General features: G+C 37.1%; 1 protein-coding gene across 9 annotated transcripts in view; it reads right to left on the bottom strand.

Moving 5' to 3' along the window:
• Nucleotides 1-21,698, bottom strand: part of ARHGEF12 (Rho guanine nucleotide exchange factor 12) — a 146,698-nt gene that overhangs the window by 52,031 nt on the left and 72,969 nt on the right. For 5 of the 9 annotated variants that reach the window (XM_082683680.1, XM_082683681.1, XM_082683682.1 and 2 more), the window contains 7 exons: nucleotides 11,707-11,805; nucleotides 10,171-10,220; nucleotides 7,292-7,349; nucleotides 4,760-4,938; nucleotides 3,456-3,533; nucleotides 3,146-3,265; nucleotides 1,412-1,552 (listed from right to left, as the gene is read on the bottom strand). In XM_082683680.1, the coding sequence (XP_082539806.1) occupies nucleotides 1,412-1,552; nucleotides 3,146-3,265; nucleotides 3,456-3,533; nucleotides 4,760-4,938; nucleotides 7,292-7,349; nucleotides 10,171-10,220; nucleotides 11,707-11,805 (725 nt within the window). The remainder of the gene's footprint in view (nucleotides 1-1,411; nucleotides 1,553-3,145; nucleotides 3,266-3,455; nucleotides 3,534-4,759; nucleotides 4,939-7,291; nucleotides 7,350-10,170; nucleotides 10,221-11,706; nucleotides 11,806-21,698) is intronic. The other 4 variants (XM_082683684.1, XM_082683685.1, XM_082683686.1 and 1 more) reach the window with 1 other exon arrangement.

Genomic DNA, 21,698 nt, shown 5'->3' with positions numbered 1-21,698 from the left:
GTTTTTTTCTCTGTAAAATTATGTTAACAATAGTACTACTTCATATGGCTGTTATGAGAATTAACTAAAACAAGGAATGCAAAACACTCATTACAGTAGGTGGTATGTATGCCCAATAAATGTTTTTCTCATGAGTCAAAATTGAAATTTCTCATTAAAACCTTCAACCCATCCAATCATAAGACTGCTAGCATTATCTCCTTCCCCCCTACCAAAATCCTCAATTTTCCTTGAATGAAGTTCCGAGTCATTGGGCCTAAGCCTCAAAAAGTGGCCTGAATGATGGCTTGACCAGTAGCTTTCAAATTCTTTTTTTACCACGACCTTCAATAAGAAATTTTATACTGTCAACCAGCATGCGAACATACAGAGGTACATGTATGTGTGTATCTAACAAAAGTCACAAGAAGTAGCACTTACCTTATCTACATTTTGCAAAGCACTATTTCCTATTCTTTTCTTTTTTTAATGCTAGTCCCAACCCACTACATTGATTCCATGATCCACAGTTGCAAACCCTGGTTTAGACTATCTTCTTCACTTTTAAAGAGGTGATCTATTTTTAAGTCATTATTCCTACTACTGCATACTATTTACAAAGGATTGTTGAGTAAGCAACAGTGAACTTAGCTGATTAAGTATTCATACAACTACGGTGGTACATCATAATCAACTTGAAATGTTTTCTTATGATCTTCCTAACAAATATCCATCTTCATCTGGCAATCTGAGGGTTAATCAAGAAAGTGTTACTAAACAAGGGCTATTAACTCAAGTCTATCTAACAGGACTAAGGTTTTTCCTCTTTGTAATGGCAAAGTGCCCCATGATTCAAGACTGAGTCACTCTGACCACAAATGGAATATTAACATGCTCTTAAAGATATCAACAGTTGGCCTCTTGGTTCAGTAAAAAAAAAAAAAAAACCACTAGCATTATTAACTTCTCAACCCACAAACAAGAGGCCTGCTGGGAAATTCCACCTCTTCAAAAGAAACAGACAATGTGTATCTAAGGGAAAAAGTGAACTCTGGAATTGAAAACTCACAGGCAACAGTGTCCAGAACTCTGCTCATCAAATTGCTGCGTGAAAGGTGGGGGTGATAAAAAGTAAGTAGTAAGGGGCGCCTGGGGGCTCAGTGGGTTAAAGCCTTTGCCTTTGGCTCGGGTCATGGTCTCAGGGTCCTGGGATGGAGCCCTGCATCGGGCTCTCTGCTCAGCGGGGAGCTGGCTTCCTCCTTCTCTCTGCCTGCCTCTCTGCCTACTTGTGATCTCTGTCAAATAAATAAATAAAATCTTAAAAAAAAAAAAAAGAAAGTAGTAAGAGAACACCTCTAATTCACGTAACTTAAAATCCAATATGGAAAGGAGCTGTGAAGAAGAAAACAAGATCAAGATGTAGAACGCTTACATCTGCGCTGTCACTACTGGGCCGAGAAGCGTCTCCACTGCTATAATCAATTCTGCCTAGTCCATCACCAGGATCAGCTTCCGCCTCACTGACTGGCAGTGGGTCACCTAAAGGCCTGGAGGATGTAACTACAGCTCCATCCTAAAACGGATCAGACACACACACACACACCAACACAATAAAAAAATTCATTACTGATTGCATAAAGAAACAGACTTACACTGTCATCTAAATGGAGACTGGTAAATCTAGCCAGTTTGATATGATCAAGAATGCTTAAACCTCTAGAGATTTAAAGCATAAATAACTACTAATTCTGTGGTTCTAAAATGGCATGATCTTAAAGACAGGGAAAGTGCTATTTAAGCAAGGAGAAAAAGAGTTCAAACTTTTGAATAGAGCAAAATATAAAATAGTTGGTTAAATTATATAATTTATATATTCTGCCCATTATAGTAAAGATTATTACACTAGAACTTCTGGTTAACTGCCTCCCAACACTTTAGAATTTCAATAAACTGCCAATTCTGGGACACAGTGCTATAAGGTAATACAGGCTTTTAAACCAGGAACCACATTTTTATTGTTTGAAGAGAAGAAGAATGTCGTTTTCACTCAGTAATTATAACATAAAACTGTCAACATTACTGAGGCATAATAATCAAAATTTCATATACCCAATGGGATTGAAAGTAATGAAAAAACTAAATACTGTGTAACTGAAAGTACACTGAACCAGGAAGTCAGAAGAGACTGTAGAGCTGTGTGACCTCGTCTAAGTCATTTAACCTGTTTGGACTCCAATTTTCTCAAACACGTGATTTTTTGACTTTAAAACAAGCCGATGAGGCTACGTGATCTCAAAGAATCCTTTGAGTTCTACAAAACTATGGCTTTCACTCACAGACTCAGGGAGCACAATAAATCAACACCTTTTACCCATTTTAGATGGTATAGGGATATGTCTATTTTGCTTTAAGATGAGATATAAGGAGCTTTTCAGATCCCTAACCTGAATATTATTACAGAATAGAAATCTGGTTGGGCTACAGTTTCTAATGAGACATCATCTCCATAACTTATACTGATATAACAAATTCTATTTAATTCTAGTTCAAAATTTCAGTGAAAAATACAGTCGTTAAGAATGTGAAAGTGCTCATGAACTCATCAGACCAGGTCTAAGCTCCAGTTCCATTGCTTTTAAGTTACATGACTTCAGACAGATTATTTAATATCTCTGAGTTTCTCTAACTGCATATGTAAAATGGGGGCAAACAACAGTAGTGTCTAATCTTGGGGAGTTGCTATGAAGATAAGCGAGAAAATACTTGTCTCTGTATTTAGCATAATGCCTGCCATTTTACAAAATCTTACGTTCCTACTTAAAAACATAACTGCCATTCTCTTTGAAAATGGGAGAATGAGCCTTGAAATGTAAACATATGTATCTAAATACATTTTAGTAGTTTGTCACATCAAAGCAAAAGCACTCAATTCCTTTTAAAATGATTGTGGAACAAAGAAATACGATTGTCATGAGCAAACGAAGAATCAGAAGCCCACATTTCTTTAGCTCATCATTGATTCTGTAACATGCTACACAAGACATCTTCTCCGCCTATGCTAGAAAAAAATAACTTTTAAAAAAGGCAACTGCAACATTCTTTAACACATTCCCAGAAGAAAAATCTCCTGCAAAAAGTTGGGTAGCACTTTTAACAATGATGCTACCTGAGCAGAGCCTGTGGCTTTGGATAACTGCTCTTGCAGCTGAGGAATGTGTTTCTTGGCCTCTTGGATCTCTTTTAGCAATCTTTGGGCAGGTGTTCGGTTGTAATCTTCCTGCAATAACTGAAAAGTTATAGAAATATTTTGAGAATTAATTACTTATGTCAAGGAAAAAGAGAAAAATTCCATTCTTAATAAAAGAGCGGATGGCATCGATTACAACACTGCTTAGCTGTGGTCGCAACAAATACCAACTCCACTAGGCCCACTCATATTCACTGGCCTGTAAACAGTCCCATTTCTAATTTAGTACCTGCAGCCGTTCCTGTTCTTTCTGTAACATTTTTCTCAGAATTTCTACTTTCTGGTTATGAACCACATTGTTTTCCTCCTAGAAAAGAGATAAAAAAAAACCAACAAACCAACAACAACAACCAACCAACCAATACAGGGCAAGCGAAGCTAAAATAAATAACGGTCACAAAGAGAGGCTGGGAGACACAGCGCTCAAAGTTGGAAGGTTACAGGGGGATTTCAGCCCTTCTGTTTCACTTTTATTAAACGAGGTTCAAGAAAACATTAAATAATGATATTAGCTGGAGAAATGAAGTCACCTTAGTACAAGAATAATATCTTACACTGGCCATCCCTTGGATCTGTACTGTCGGTCCGCATGTATGACTCAAATTCCCAGCACTTCCTGCCTGAAATATTAAGACAGCTCCCTAACTCCTCTCTACCATCTCTTCTTAGAAGCTTCACAAACCTGTAATACTTGATCTAATTAGCTTGCTCAACTCCCGCTACAGTCACATCACTCTCTGCCCCCCACTCCACCTCCCCACAAATTTTAGTGGATTCTTACTATCTCTTCGGTTACATATAAATTAGCTTTGTAGTTGGGATTTTTTCAAAATAAATAGTTTTACTTTTTTCAAGCCTCACCTCCCACTACTTAAATCCTTAACAGGCACCAGCCAAACAAGAGTCCTGGAACTTCCCCCAGACACTTGGTGCTTTCTTGGCTCTTTCTCTTTTATTCTACTTCTTTTACCTGGGCTTCTTTCCTCCCCATTGCCACCGCTTAAATGCTACCGCTTAAAAGGCTCAATTCAAATCATAGCTTTCCATGAAGTCCTTCCTTGTTACAACCAGATGCGCTTCCTCCCTTCTCTGAATTGTCACAGAGCTTAATAGTTCTCCCCTCATAAAGTCTACATTCTGCCTTGATATTGTAATTACTCGTATTCTCTTGATTCTATCTCAAACAACAAGGGTTTAAATATCTACTACAGGCCAACTGGGGACACAACAATAAACAAATAAACAAACCTCCGTCCCCTTAAAATATATATTCTAAGATAACCAAGGACCTCAAATATAGGGTATCTTAATTTTATTTTTGTGAATGGCACCCTGTTTTGTATATGGCAGGTGTTAAATATTTCTCAATTCAATCTGCTATCCCAACACACTAATCATTTCAGATTATTATGTTGATTTTTTTATATTTGGAAGTGACTTTCCAGTATTCTGAACTTAAATTTATGCAAAACCCTTAATATAAAGTAAAGGTATCATTATAAACTAGGCATTTAAGAGTTTTCCCCTTCTTACCCCCATGAGCACAGGACTAGTAATTCTCTCCATGTTCCCAGATGCTCCAGGTGAATGAGGGGATGTCATGATGGGAGACATATGTCCAACGACTGATGGCTCTACTTCAGAATCGGCGAGTGGAATCTGGGGCGACCCAGGCGGGCGTCCCTGAACAGTGAGAGCTACATAGGAACCAGCTTGTGGTGAGGAGAGAGAGGAAGGAAAATAACACTGTCAAACTCTTGCTTACGGCATTTCTCTACTTCCTCTTTGACAGTTCTCTAAGATCCAGTTATGTGAACAAGTTTGATCATCTGCTAACCACTGCTCCACAGAAAAAGAATCCAACTTGTCATTGCTTTTTTATGACCTCCCCCCCAAATCTAAAAGAACAATGCCATTTTTGGATAGCAAATTACTACTCATAAGATCAGATATTACATGAAGGCAAATAAAATTTATAATCTCTTTAATTTAGGGAAGGGTGAGTTAACAGCAACCATCTATTAATGGTTATGTTCAATTAACTTTTTTAACGTAAATTTAAGAAATCATCCTATTTTGAGATGATACTAATTAGGCAGGGCTTAACTATTTTATAGAATATCATGAAGGAATTTTAAATCAACTTTAAAAAATGAGTAGGACAAATAATATCCCACGAAAATTGGAGAAGAACATTCAATAAATGAGTAGTGAATTATTTTTAAAATGTGGGGAAGACAGAACTTCACTAGCCATATTACAGGAGGAAGAAAGTACAGAAAGCAAAACCAACCCTGACCAGAAAGACTCGACAACAGACATTCGTTATTTATCTAGCATCGAGAAGAAAGGAGACTTTCTAAATCAAGGATATTTCTAGATAACTGACCTCTGAATGACAAAATCTCCCTCTAAGACTTTTCAGTAGAATTTCTAAATATGTTTATTTCACACTTTTCTCCCTATTTAACTGCCCATGGAACTCACTGTCAATTATTTCAGTGTTTGAGGTTCTAAGTCTTTTTCTTTTTTTTTTTTACACTTGGTCACAAATACTATGATTTGGGGGAATTTGAGAGACATAAACTTTTTAGGGTTTTTCAATTGTATTGCTCTGTCAGAAAGTCATCTATTATACCTTACTTATCCCATATCTATAATATATATGTATAAATGTATATATATATATAAATATGTAAATATATATGTATGTAACTTTACCTATATTTACTTGCCTCCACTAGCTTCCTATTTCTTCCCTTTTCTTCTTCAGTTATGTCCAGAGTATGCATTACAGAGTAGAGCATGAGGGACCAGCACAAGTAGCGTACACAGGTGTGAGGCACTGCAAATTTAGATCTGTTCTGGATGCTCACAGTGTTTTGCGGTTACTTTAAGTTTTTAGCCAGGTTCTCAATATTGGATAAGGCATCTTATCTGCTATAATGCTAGGATCTACTTTTTCTGAGCAAAATTTACTGGTATGAGTAAAATATATAGCCTAAAAATCTAAAGAAATAATCTTATCTTTTATACTCTGCAAAAGTTATCTGGCATACATTTATTTATAATCATAAACCATCATATGTATGTAGCACATAAAAATATATAAAACACAATCTCATTACATAAATAATCAAACTGATTCAAGAATGGGGGTCTAATTTTGATCATCCCATTTCTTTTTAAAAAGTACTAAAGTGAAGAACTATGAGATCGCAGGGACCATTTAGAGCCCTGACAAAAAGTAAAAGGTAAAAGCCCTCCGAAGGAAAGGTAAAAAGGATTCAGGGGCTGCTTTAGTTCAAAAGTAAGATGGCCAAGAAAGAATTCAGTTTATGAAATTATTCGAAAGATGTCCACTCTATAAAACAAAAATAGGATTAAATAAAATAGTAGTGTTTCTCCTTGGCTATAAATAACTATTTATTATTTGTAGTCTACCATGGAAGAATTTGATCCAGAAGATTCTAAATTCTTAACTCTAGAGATTTCCAAGAGATCACTACCCTGGATTTTATTTAATGATTTACTTATCTGAGGAAACATGACTATGCTAGATGACTTTTAAAGTTCCATTTCAGTTTATCTGGGCCATTCCATCTGAATTCTCAATCTCTTCCCCCTCAGATGACTCAGGCATTTCTTTCAAATATATGCTTTCTATATTACCAAGAGTAACAAGGATATTATAATCAACCACATATATAAAGTGAACAAAAGATAGTTATTAGTAAATTAAAAATTTTCACCTAAGACTTTCCTTTAATGCAAGGTTAAAGCGAACTCCAGCCAAGACTAAATCCGGCCCACAGACTGTTTTTTTCTTTTTTTTTTTTTTTAAGATTTTATTTATTTATTTGACAGAGTGATCTCAAGTAGGCAGAGAGGCAGGCAGAGAGAGAGGAGGAAGCAGGCTCCCTGCCGAGCAGAGAGCCCAATGCGGGCTCTATAGGAACCACAAATCCTAAGATATTCACTCTCTGGCTTATTACATAAGTGTTTTCTGATCCTTGCTTTAAGGGATTCAGAAACCAATTAAAATTGAGAATAACATTCACCTACATTTGATTAGCTTCACCACTTCCAAATGGTTTGAATGAGTCACCAGAGTTCCATTCACCTGTAAGTAAATGATAATAGCATGTCAGACACATTCCATTAAGAATAGATATATTGACTTTAGGAATTATTATACATAATACAACCCATTATAATATAACATAGTACAGAGAACGATATTAAAGTATGTATATATTTGGTTCAATATTCACTTTTATTGCTATTCTATAAGATATACTCTGCAAGAAAATGAACTTGAATCCAAAACAAGGCCTTGACTTAAACAACATTATAACTTACCATGAAAAATGACAAAAGATACCATGCAACAGGTTTTACAAGTCCTTCACAGTGAAGGGCTCTTGCAAACAAAAAAGACCTCTTTGCAAATTCACTGATTTGTCAAAATCAGTTTAAAAGATTAAAAAAACAATATTTCCACAATATGCAATTTAGTTGAAGTTTTCCAACCATGACCCAATCTTTACAAAGAAAATTAATTTTCAGTTAGGCTAATTATAGGAAATGTTATCCAAATTCTCCACTAAACAAAATTAAGAAAAAATACCAAACATGGAACCAACGTTATTTTTCTTTTTCAAGTAATACTAATTTTTACAAGGTCAAATATATCAGTGTCTAAGGTAGCAGTGAAAGTATACTAATCATGCCGATCAGAGATAATCAATGTTACACACAAAGTTTAATCTCTGAGACACTATTCTAGCATAAACACACCAGATACACAAACACAGACATATACATTATAACTGCCTTTTTTCCTGCAGATAAATACTTCTTTGTTGTATGTGGTTATCTTTCAGTATAGATACACATGCAGACCTAATCTATTCTTTTTAACAGCTGTAGATGAAATGTAATTTCTTTTTCTAGCCCTCCATTTATTTATGCACTTTTGCATTATTTACAAATTTTAAAAAATAATTATTAATTAATTTGAGAGAGAGAGTGAGTGAGTGAGTGCAGGGGGTAGGGACAGAGTTAGAGGGAGAGAGAATTTTTTTTTTTTTTTAAGATTTATTTATTTGATAGACAGAAATCACAAGGAGGCAGAGAGGCAGGCAGAGAGAGAGGAGGAAGCAGGCTCCCTGCTGAGCAGAGAGCCCGATTCGGGGCTCGATCCCAGGACCCTGGGATCATGACCTGAGCCGAAGGCAGAGGCTTTAACCCACTGAGCCACCCAGGCGTCCCGAGAGAGAATCTTTTTAAGCAGACTCTCACTGAACCCGGGGCCTAGCTGGGCTTGATCCCATGACCGAGATCACAACTTGAGCCAAAACTAAGAGTCAGAGGCTTAACCAACTGTACTACCCAGACATGCCCACACATTTTTAATATGATAAAGATGAAATGAATTTCCCTGTGCATATATCGCTTCACAGTTGTACACTTACTTCCTTAGGTAAGTTCCTAAAAGCAAAGTGGCTGGTCAAAGGTTATATACTTTTTAAAAGTATACAATTTGGGGGCACCCGGGTGGCTCAGTCAGTTAAGTGTCTGACTCTTGGTTTCAGCTCAAGCCATGGTCTCAGGGTAATGAGAACCAGCCCTGCAGCAGGCTCCATGCTGGGGGTGGGGCCTGCTCAAGATACTCCTTCTCTCCCTCTCCCTCTGCCCCTCCCCTGCTCTCTCTCTTGAAACAATTTTTTAAAAAATATATATCACTTGACACATATTCACAAATTTATATCCGAATAGATTCTACCCAATTTATACTGACAAGTTTATGAGAGTAGCCATTTTACCATACAAAAACTATGCCAAAGGTATACAATCAATAATGTTTAAAATTTCTGACAACCAAATATATTTTTACATTTTATTTTATGTTATTTTATTTTGTTTTTTAGAGAAGGAGAGAGAAAAGGGGAAGAAGAGAAAAGGGAGAGAGAGAATCTTAAGCAGACTCCATGCCATGCAGAGCCCAGAGTGGGGCTCAATCTTACAACCCAGAAATCATGACCTGAGTTGAAATCATGAGTTCAACACTTAACCAACTGAACCACCCAGGCCCCCCTTCACCTGTCAGTTTAATTTCTATTTCTTTGTTATAAGTGTAGTGAGACATATCCTAATTCTTTGCCTTTTTTTTCTATTAGGCTATTTATTTACTCTTCTCTTAGGAATTTAAAAGGGCTCTTTACAAGGTATTCTACTCTATAGTAAGTTTCAAATACTTTTTTCCAGATAGTTGTTTGTAAATACATATTCATTGTGCCTTTTCCTATGTAATGATTCAATTTTTTAAGTATTCAAATTACTCAACCATCTCAAGAGTAATGACTGACCAATCCACGCTTCTCGTACTATTCAGAATTCAAGGCCTGTTTCTGGACTGATAGGCCTATACCTAGGCCTCAACCTGCTTTGAATTAATCCCTACCATGTCATCTCACACAATACCCATATACATAACATTTTTTTAAGCTATTCTTATACCTCTGTAAAATTCATTTGGAAGACTCATCAGTTTGACAAATAATGATACATCTCCCCAGTCATATTAAAATATATATTTTTAATTTTTTATTTTTTATACACATATTTTTTCCCCAGGGGTACATATTAATATATTTTGATGAGATTTTCTTACTAACAGATAAGACTAGAGAGAAATGATCTTTATCACAGTGAGTTACTTTCCTATCTAAGAATACGCATGATTCCATTTATTCATGCCTTTTATTATGCCCTTCAGTAAAAAGTAATATTAATTTTAAAATAAATGAATATTTTCATAGTCAACAAATACATACAATGCACTGCTTTTAATAAGAATTCAAGTGAAAAAAATAAAATATGGTTAATATATGCTGTTTTTAAATCTACCATAATAAATTCCATAATAGTCTTTTCCTTACCTTGATGATTCGATCACCTGTCTGTACCCCAGCCCGCATGGCTGCTCCATCTGTAAAAGAAATTAATTACTTAAAACATAATTCATTTGCATGTACTGCTAATTTTCTTTTTTTTTCTTTTTTTTAAAATTATTATTATTTTTTAATAAACATATATTTTTATCCCCAGGGGTACAGGTCTGTGAATCACCAGGTTTACACACTTCACAGAACTCACCAAAGCACATACCCTCCCCAATGTCCATAATCCCACCCCCTTCTCCCAAACCCCCTCCCCCCAGCAACCCTCAGTTTGTTTTGTAAGATTAAGAGTTACTTATGGTTTGTCTCCCTCCCAATCCCATCTTGTTTCATTTATTCTTCTCCTACCCACTTAAGCCCCCATGTTGCATCACCACTTCCTCATATCAGGGAGATCATATGATAGTTGTCTTTCTCTGCTTGACTTATTTCGCTAAGCATGATACGCTCTAGTTCCATCCATGTTGTCGCAAATGGCAAGATTTCATTTCTTTTGATGGCTGCATAGTATTCCATTGTGTATATATACCACATCTTCTTGATCCATTCATCTGTTGATGGACATCTAGGTTCTTTCCATAGTTTGGCTATTGTGGACATTGCTGCTATAAACATTCGGGTGCACGTGCCCCTTTGGATCACTACGTTTGTATCTTTAGGGTAAATACCCAATAGTGCAATTGCTGGGTCATAGGGCAGTTCTATTTTCAACATTTTGAGGAACCTCCATGCTGTTTTCCAGAGTGGCTGCACCAGCTTGCATTCCCACCAACAGTGTAGGAGGGTTCCCCTTTCTCCGCATCCTCGCCAGCATCTGTCATTGCCTGACTTGTTGATTTTAGCCATTCTGACTGGTGTGAGGTGATATCTCATTGTGGTTTTGATTTGTATTTCCCTGATGCCGAGTGATATGGAGCACTTTTTCATGTGTCTTGTACTGCTAATTTTCTTGAAAGAGAGGCAGAGTAACCAAATGGTTAAAAACATGTGCCTTTGCCACTCTCTAGTTGTTTGACCATGCATGGATTAATTTTATGGGTTTTTTTTTTCCACTCTAAACCTCAATATCACCTGTAAAATGGGAATAAAAAATACCTACCTCAAATTACAGCACCCAATATAAAGAAAGTACTCAACATATGGTAATAGAACATATTATTATTGTCATTTTGTGAAATGTGGATGCTTTGGAACACATAACCATTTCTTTAATCTGGTCTAACAAATATCTCTTGTGCCATGAAGAAATAAAATTCCACAAACTTCTCTAAGAGAGATGATGTATAAAGCAACAGTTTCTAAAACTGTAATAAGACTGTTTCTTTCTAGTGCATACAAAGAAAATCAATTGGGGTGAATTTATGCCTATAACTAGGACACTAAAGACCAATTTAACAAAACAGGCCATATGACCTGCAATCTATATGATTCTTTTATTCTAGGCAATAGACATTAAGCTTTTCTCTTCTTACTCTTTGCTCCCAAGTGACAAGACTATTTTAAAAAATGCCTTGCCTTCTTTGACAGACTGTACGAAGACTGGATTGTCTCCACTGACCGTCAGCCCAAATCCATTGTCATCCTTCTGGATGATCACACAGCGCTGAACAAGACCTGCATAAGAACCGCAGGGTAAAGAGAGAAGAGAAAATGGGAGAGAAAAAGACATAATTACATATTAGTAATGAACTGTAACGACCTACATTCTATCTGGAGAAACACAAGGTGGTACGTGAAACCCGTATCACAAACCAGAGTACTAACCCCATAAACAAAACAAATACGAGACTATCACCAAGAGTCAAATGTATTGGTTTCTCACTGGAGAGGCAGGGTGGAATTGCTCTGAGATTAAAAACAGCTATGGCAAAGTGGAAAAGATGAAGTATTAGAGAGGAGACGGAAGGCCTATTCACATCTCTACTATTTGTAACATGAAACCTTCCCCACTGCCCTCTGTTCAGGTGCTCTAACTGGTGTTCACGCCCTAGAAAATCAAACATTTGGGGATGTTAGGCTAGAAGCATCCCATGGTAAATCCTAGTGAAATCCAATCTCACTCTTAGAAAAAGAGACTATCTAAAGAAGGGAGGTGCATGAAGAGCATGGGAGCTCTTCCAAAAAAGAGAAAGAACAAGTTCAAAGAGAAGAAAGACCTGGGCTCATAGAAAAAATAAACAAAGGACAAAAAAGTAGGAAAGATAAAGAACCCTTGAGCTCAACCAACTCTCTTTCACATACTTACCTGATTCCTACAGGAGATTTTGTTTTCCTTCTAGCAAACAGCAAACAAAAGTAGTCAGGGCAAGGTGAAAGAAAGAAGACCACAACCAAAGGTTTAGGAATGTCCCATCATAGAACCCTGATTAGTACCCAGGGCTGTTTGATCATAGATCAAGATCTGAAGATCCTGAACTCTGTGTTAGCCAGAGATTTAGTACTTTCAGCTTTACAGAATCTAAGTGTTTCACTAAAAATCAATATATAAAACATGTAAAATAATGCAAGTATACTGATGTTCTGAAAATAAAAATTTCTTCAAAATAACAATTTTTACACAAAGAGCATGACCTTTTAAATAAGCCTGATGTACAAAACAAAGGATTACGTTGAAGACCACATATTAATGAATACATGTATTTCTTGCTGTTAATGAAATGTCACAAGTCTGTGAGCCTACTACAAATGAAAGCCTGGAGTAAGGGGATCATAGTACAGAAAACACAAACCATAACCCCACACAAAAAATTAACTTAAAGCAAATCGTTGACCTAAACACAAAGGCTACAACTTTTCATAAGAAAATACAGGAGAAAATAATCAAGACATTAGGATAGGTCTTTTAGGATGCAAAATGCAGCAACCATGAAAGAAAAAAAAAAAAACAACAACTAGGAAATTGGACTGGAAATTTTAAATACCTGCTCTTCTAAAGACACGGATAAGAAAATGAAAAGGCAAGGCACAAAGTGGGAGAAAATATTCATAATTCAAGTATATGATAAAGGACTTGTATCTAGATTATACTGAAAAGACAACAACTCTATAATTCAATAATGGGAGACTCATTTCAAAAAGAACAAAAGATTTTGAGGCATCTGGCTGGCTTGGTCAGTAGAGTGTGTAACTCCTAATCTTGGGGCTGTGAGTTCAAACTGCACGTTGGGCATAAAGATTACTTAAAAAAGAACAAAAGATTTGAGTAAATGCAGTACAAAGAAACATACCTCAATGGCCAAAAAGCATATGCAAAGATGCTCAACATCTGAAGTCATCAGGAAAAGCAAACTAAAACCACAGTGAGAAACCACTATACACTAACTTGATTGGCTAAAAATAAAAAGACTTATAATACCAAATGTTGACAAAGATGTGGAGCAACTGGAACGCTCATGCATTGCTGGTGGGAGTGTAAAATGGTATAAACATTTTGGAAAACAGTTTAGAAAATTCTTGTAAAGGTAAGTACACATTTACATAGGACCCAGCAATTTCACTCTAAAGAAAAATGAAAACTCATCTCTACATAAAGACTGGTTACACACACAGTCATGGTAGTTTTGTTCCTAAGAGCCAAAAACCAGAAATAACTCTAAAGTCTATCAACAGATTATAGATAAACAAACTGCTATATATCGATTATAACAAAATACTACTTAGCAAGGAAAAAGAGGAATAACTCATACATGCAACAAACATGGATGAATCACAAAAACATCATGCTAAGCAAAGCAGATACAAAAGAGAGTCCATACAATATGATTCCAGTGGAGAAGAGGCAAAACTAAAGGACAGTAACAAAAAGCAGGGTAGTGCCTACAGACAAGTGGAGAGGAAGGGTGAGAATAACCACAAAGAGACATGAAGGAACCTTATGGGGTGATGGAAATGTTCTATATCTTAATTAAGGTAAAGGTTATATAAGAGTGTATTCCTTTGCCAAAATTCATCCAACTGTACATTTAAAAGGACTACATCTTATTTTATGTAAATTATACCTCAAGAAAGTTGATTTTTCACATCAAAATTTGTTAGCCCTCAACTCTAGAGACTATGACACACCAAACAGTATTTGTTGTTGTTTTTTTTAACAATTTTATTTATTTGTCTGAGAGAGAGGGAAAGAGAGAAACAGAGCATGAGCAGCAGGAAGGGATAGAGAGAGAGGAGGAAGCAGGCTCCCCGCTGAGCAAGGAGCCAGACATGGGACTCGATCCCAGGACGCTGGGATCATGACCCGGGCCGAAGGCAGACACTTAATGCACTGAGCCACCCAGGCGCCCCACCAAACAGTATTTGAATTAGCAAATTCACCCACAAATAGTAAATGGTAATGGGGGCAGAGGAAAGATAACCTAAAGATAACCTATCAGAATTCAACCTTTGATGTAATGCTGCAACCTTCAAGTAATTGGGAAAAACTATAACTAGAATGGGTATGAATACATAAAATCAAGAAGATTTTTTTATTAATTTTTAGTACATAATACAATAAATATAAGAATTAGAGACTCCTGGTTTTGGCTCAGGTCATGATCTCGGGATTGTGAGATCAAGCCCTGTGTCGGGCCCATGTTCTATGGGGATCTGCTCAAGATTCTCTCTCCCTTTCCCTCTGCCTCTTCACCCCCTACGTGCTCTACATTTGTGTATTTCACTTGTATATAATATATATATTAAGTATTTAGCTTAATGCCTGACACAAATAAGGGCTCATAAATGTTAAATATTCTATTATGATTAGGACTACAATGCCCTTGGATTTTCCTGTTCAGGAATATATTACTCATCTATCCATTCCATCAATTAAAACACTTTTATGTTAAACTCCTATCATTAGGGGCGCCTGGGTGGCTCAGTGGGTTAAGCCTCTGCCTTCGGCTCAGGTCATGATCTCAGGGTCCTGGGATCGAGCCCCACATCAGGCTCTCTGCTCAGCAGGGAGCCTGCTTCCCTGCTCTCTCTCTGTCTGCCTCTCTGCCTACTTGTGATCTCTCTCTGTCAAATAAATAAATAAAACCTTAAAAAAAAAAAAACAACTCCTATCATTAATGCAAATGATCCTTAAAATGATCAGTCCTTATTTATGCCTTTGTCTAAACTTTGTTTTAACAAACAAGCAAATTAGTTTTGGATGGGGAAGGAACAAACAAGAATATATTATGGGCAGGGCTTCTTCTAAGAAGGCAACTTTAGAATACAGGAGATAGCAAGAAGGCCTGAAGAAATAAATCACCTTCTTTTGAAAGCTCTTCCTCAATACCCAGACCAGATTAGGTAATCCCTTAGAGACAGTGCCCTCTATTTATTCCCCTAGTAACATTATCATTCCCAATTGATACCCATTTGTTTTTATCCACTAACTAGATTATATGCTTCAAGAATGTAGGGGCTCCATTATTGTTCACTATCTTATTTTAGGAACTGGCAAGTGTTCAGACACAGAAGGAAATTTTTTTCAGTTGCTCATGAATTAATAAAAATTAGATAAGCTGGTGGGTCTGGAGATGAATGGAAGCTCAGAGAGGTAGGTTACTGGACACAGTCCATTTGAGCAAGTATGCCCAGGATCATAACAAACTGCTAAAAATTGAATAAATGTAGTTGGATTACTTCAGAATTTTGCAAACCTGTTTTCTACAATTCAAAACTGTCCAGCCTGATAACTTTCCCTCTTAATTCTACATCAAAAGGAAATGAGAAACAAAGGATAAGGAGGAACAGAAAAAGAGCTTTGTGCATATCCTATTCATCTTTCTCCTCTCCCCAGTCCCACTATATTGTCCATTTGTTATTATTCTAACTCTGCTAATATAAGAACTTGATGTACTTTGACATATAAGATCATATAGAATCGTAAGAACCACTAGACCAATGCAAAAGGAAAACATGCCTTCTGTATACAGCCAATTCAGAATCTATGTAATTCAAACTGATGGTACTATTTTGTCCTAGGAATCTATGCCACCTGCATAAACTTGGATTTGGGGTCATAATTAAGTAAAAACTAAGCTACCATGCCATTCAAAATTCAGAAATCTAGTCTTTCAAATGCTTAGATCTATTATGTTCCTTCCCATTCAAAGCCAATAAAATGCTTTATTTTTTTCCCCTGGAGAGAAATGTTCTACCTTTCTGTTATAGACCAGAAACTGTTTTAACCCACCACAGAGGATAAATTCCAACTTTCACATCCCTAACACTGAAATTACTGATACACCAACACTAAAATCACCAAGAACTCAATTATCACATTACTGAAATGCCCTTTTTGAAAAACAAAATCCACTTTTTTGTTTTAGCAAATCTGCATCAAACATCTGTCCACCAGTTATTGAACACTGCAGTCTGTGGGTGTTGTGAGGAAGACAAAACCACTACAGGTCTGTGCCCTCTAATGCCCTCTAAGAACTTAAATCTTGGCAGGAAACGACAACCAAGATGTAGGGAAATGGCTGTATCTAACGAAGGACCAGAGTATAGGACAAATAACAGGCCCCATATGGTTTATGAAAGAAGGGAAAGTTAAAAGCGGAGCCCTAACTCCAAAATAGCCACTTTCACATTTCAGTAATTAAAACCAACCAACCAACATCTTCCACCATTTTTACTTTATCTGGTTTTTACACACACATATACATATAGTCGATGGTTTGCTGGTTGGTTTTGCTAAATGCCTTATTGTCTGTTAGAATTACCATACAATGTGATTACCCCCGAATAGGAGTTTTTATATGGTCGCAAATCACTTTGATGGGAGCTGCATCCAAGCACAGTGTGTGAAGACAGTGTCTGATAAGTAAGATAATGACGATGCTCAACCTGCCCTGAAACTTGGTCATGGTGCTAGAAGATTGTTTTGTCACAACGCTCTACTTTCTAAGGGCACATGGAGTACAGATTAACAAGTGCACATCTCATGTACTTAACCACAATGTACCAAGATTCTTCTTTTGTGCTACTGCACTCCTAGAAAGCAGTTACAGATCCTATTATCTTTGTATCTCTAGCCCTTCTCATAATGCCTGGCATGTGACAGGTAAATGTATATTTCCTATGTAAACTTGAATTTATTTTGGATATAGGAAATTTTAAATCATACCCAATCACTTTTTTGGAAAAAGTAAAATCATAGCCCTGAAACCATGCAAAGTAGAGAAATACCTTTAGAAGGACACTAATCTTCCCCTACGTAACTTCTAACTGAAACAATCTGATTTCCCACCTCCCCTAAAATAACATCTCTAGTTACAAATACATTTTTTATTTCCTAACTCTTAAGGATTATGCTATTTCTCCTGGAAGCTAATAATAGATCTCATGCTTCACATCATCAGTGAAGTAAAAATGTTCTATAAAATTTATATAAATACTATCCTTTCCTAAATTTTTTCTCTTTATAATAAAGGGCATTTCTTTTTCTTGTTTTGACAGTGTGGTATTTGAAACCAACATAAAATGACTATTTCATAATCAAAAGATAATTACCAAGGATGGTATTTGAAAGTGAAAAAAATTAAGCCTTTGTAAGGCTTTGGAGTGGGCAGGGGAAGAAGTCATAAAAAGGTACTCTGAGGGTGCCTGGGTGGCTCAGTGGGTTAAAGCCTCTACCTTCGGCTCAGGTCATGATCCCAGGGTCCTGGGATCAAGCCCTGCATCAGGTTCTCTGCTCAGCAGGGAGCCTGCTCCCCCACCCGCATTGCCCTCCCCCCCGCCTGCCTTGTAATCTCTGCCTTTCAAATAAATAAATTAATTACTCTTTAAAAAAAAAAAAGGTACTCTGAAAAAGAGGAGAAAGTACTCTCAGATTTCACGGTAATACACTCCTGGAAAAAAAGCAATAATAGTACCAAACAGCAAGTTATGGAAAACGGTGTGTTAAAAATGCAAAGCAACATGTTGAACCTTCTATACGGCATTTATTCTAGCGAAAGCACACCAGTCTTTCTTCACCTTTCATTTTATTACATGACCAAACCTCTCTAAGTCTCACCTCTCAAGAATTAGCTTCAGGGAAGGGTGTGGAGAAAGATCATGTGCAACCTCATAAAAACAGCTCATTTTTAAACTGCTGCCAGACATACATGTTTTATGAGAAGACCTCAGATAATCCTTTGATTAAGAAGCTTCTGGATTCTAAAAGCACAATGCTGCCAGCAAGAGGAAGGTTTAACTTCCAAGTGTGCTGATTTCATTCTTTTAGACTATTACCAGCAGTGAGTCTCTTTTCTAAGTTACGTTTTCTTCTACCTTGAAATTTTTCTGAAGAGAAGAAAAATTCAATCACGATGGGCCAACATCATATGTTATCAGTTCTCCTTATTAAAATACTTCATTCTGACATCAATAATCATTCATTCAAAACACATTAAATGAGTGCCTCCACTGTTTCAGGCATTATGCGAGATGCAAAGGCAGACGGAAACACAAATAACTAGATACGAAGCCGGGTGTCAAAGGTTAGACCACAGAGGAGAGGGGCAAACCCAGGAAAGCCCTGTGTTGGAGGCAGTGTTTGAACCGGGCCTTATAGGATGGAGAGTTAAAGGAGGTAAACCATTCAAGACAATGGGAATGGCATGAGCAAAGAAAGAATACCAAGCCATACTTGGAGAGGGAAAATGTGGAGGAGAGGCTGGTACCTTTAGGTAAATGGTAGTAGAAGTAACAGGTGGGTTAAGGCAGAATGATAAACTAGAAACAAATTATAGCATATCTTCATTAACTATTCATACTTTCCTAGTAAGTGCATGACCAAATCCTTACTTTAATCCTATTAATCTAACAGAGAGAGTAGAACGGAGAAAAGGAATTAAATCAATGTGAAATCGAAGTGAATCAAAGTAAATCGAAGTGAAACAAAATTATGAGTCTCTGCAAACAGTCTTATGATGTGATGGAAAACTGAACAGAACAGCGGCGACAGAACCAAGAGAGTGAGGGATGGAAGATAATGTGATGGTAGAACCCACTGGACCTGGCCAACTCTTGACTCCCAAGGACAAGGGAAAGGGAGCAAAGATGACTTGAAGAAAATGAGACTAGGTGAGTGTCAGAATGGTGGTGCCATGAGAAGAATCAGGATCACGAAGAAGACTGATTTCTAGCCACAGGGAACAAGGATGAATTGTACATTGGTCATTCTAAATTTGAAAGATGGTCAGAGTAAAAATATTCAGTAAACAGTTTAAAATACAAGACTATTAAAAAAAATAATAAATAAATAAATTTAAAAAAAATAAAAAAATAAAATACAAGACTGGACACAGGGGAAATGACCAAGGACAGAAACACAGACCATGTGTGCAACTATAAGAAGGGGAAAAGCAATCAAGTAAAGGAAAGACAAAACAGCCGCAAAGAAGAAAGAACCAGATTAATGTACTATTACAGAAACAAACCAAATAAAGGATACCAGCATTGCCAGTTTGTTCAGAGGAAGGTGAGAACTGGAAAAAGTTCAAAGATTTTCAACTAGGATCTTTTGGTTCACCTTCCAGATAGTATGTGTTGGGAAGTCAGACTGCAAGAGGTCAGGAAGCGAGTGACTTAAGAGGACGCAGAAGGTTCATGTTTAGAGTGTTCTCTGCCAGGCTGAAGAAGAAAGCAGAAAGAATAACTTGGGGACTTTAACCTTTATACATCTGAGAAGGCTGAACTTAAAAAAGGTAAGAGTTTTTTAAAAGTCCATTCTGCAGGGCACCTGGTGGCACAGTCAGTTGGGCGTCTGTCTGCCTTTGACCTGGGCCATGGCCCTGGGATGGGGCTCCACGTTGAACTTCCTGCTCAACGGGGAGTCTGCTTCTCCCTCTGCCCTCTCATGCTCTCTCTCTCTCTCTCTCTCTCATGCTTGCGCTCTCTCTTTCCCAAATAAATAAGTAAAATCTTAAAAAAAAAAATACACTTAAGCCCCCATGTTGCATCAAGATGGGATTGGGAGGGAGACAAACCATAAGTGACTCTTAATCTCACAAAACAAACTGAGGGTTGCTGGCGGGAGGGGGTTTGGGAGAAGGGGGTGGGATTATGGACACTGGGGAGGGTATGTGCTTTGGTGAGTGCTGTGAAGTGTGTAAACCTGGTGATTCACAGACTTGTACCCCTGGGGATAAAAATATATGTTTATAAAAAATTAAAAATTTAAAAAATATATATACTCTGAATTAACCAACCAGGATAGTTTAAGTACTAACAGTGTGCTTTTGTTACCGACTACTGTTTGGGTCTTCCCCTCCCCCAATTCATACACTGAGTCCCAACCCCTAATATGCAATGGTATTTGGAGATGGGGCTTTGGCAGGTAATTAGAATTAGATGAGGTCCTAAGAGTAGGGCCCTCATGATGGGATCAGTGTCCTTAGAAGAAGACACACCAGAGAGACTGTTCTCCACCTGCGCTTGCACCAAAGGACCATGAGAGCACAAGGCAAAACCGTGGCCGTCTGCAAGGCAGGAGAGAGCTCTCCCCCGAACCTGCAACCCTGATCTCATACTTCTAGCCTCTAAAAGTGAGAGAAAATACATTTTTGTTATTTAAGCCAAGTCTCTGGTATTTTGTTATAGCAGCCCCAGCAGATTAGATAGTTACAGAAAGATCTGGCTTACTTTCTTCTGTATAATCCTGTCAGCTAGAATCTAGAATCTAGAATCATGAAGCCAGGACAGAAGGCAAGAAAAGGCTGCTATCAAACTCCAAATGCCCTCATGAACCCTCTCATGTCCCACAAAGTCCACAAAATTTCTCCATCATGATATTCATAAGAAAAATATAAAATGAAGTATAATTGAAACTGTAGCTCAGAAACATAATCTGAACATGGTCAACAGACACCGAAAGGTAGAGGGAGAAATAAGGAGAAATGGAATAATACTGACCTACTGCACCAGGCAGAAACTTAACAAAAGAAGTCAATACAAAACAAACACTTAGTTTTCTTGTAAAATGAGCAAAGTAAATTTATCTCACCAAAAACAGCTCTAAAAATGGCAAAGAGAGTTCAAAATAAATACTTTGTTAAGTGAAGAACTAGCATTTGTCGAAGTATTGAGCTAGTGAATTCTACCCCAAGACAGTATAAAATCTCAAAACTTAGAAGTGGGCTTGTTAAGAGATGCTACACTAAGAAAATGTCAGCAGTTGGTGTGACTCTACTCAGTCATATCCCATTATTTCCAAGCTTTTTCTTGACCCCTCCTTCCCAAGATTCTTTTCCATCTGTGGTAGAAGCACAAAGTCTGAGGCAAAGTCTGAGGTGCTGTGTGATAAAGCACCTGTTTTATCACACAGGTGATAAAACATTTGTAATGTCAAAGAGATTTTAGTTAGCATGCTCACTTTGTTCTGATCAAGTCATCCCTTTTAGAAGAGCTTTTTAAAGACCCATGGCTCAGTTCCTTCCAAAAAAGGTATTTCAAGGCTTTTCAAGAAACAAAGAAGCCACACCTTATTTCCCCATTACCACTTAAAATGTTTCTATTACTAACAAGCGAATGGCATGTCTGAACTA

This window comes from Mustela nivalis (genome assembly GCF_964662115.1).
Source record: "Mustela nivalis genome assembly, chromosome: 9".
Lineage (NCBI taxonomy): Eukaryota > Metazoa > Chordata > Mammalia > Carnivora > Mustelidae > Mustela > Mustela nivalis.
Note: the sequence above shows the minus strand (reverse complement) of the source record. Positions and strands in the feature narration are given on the sequence as shown.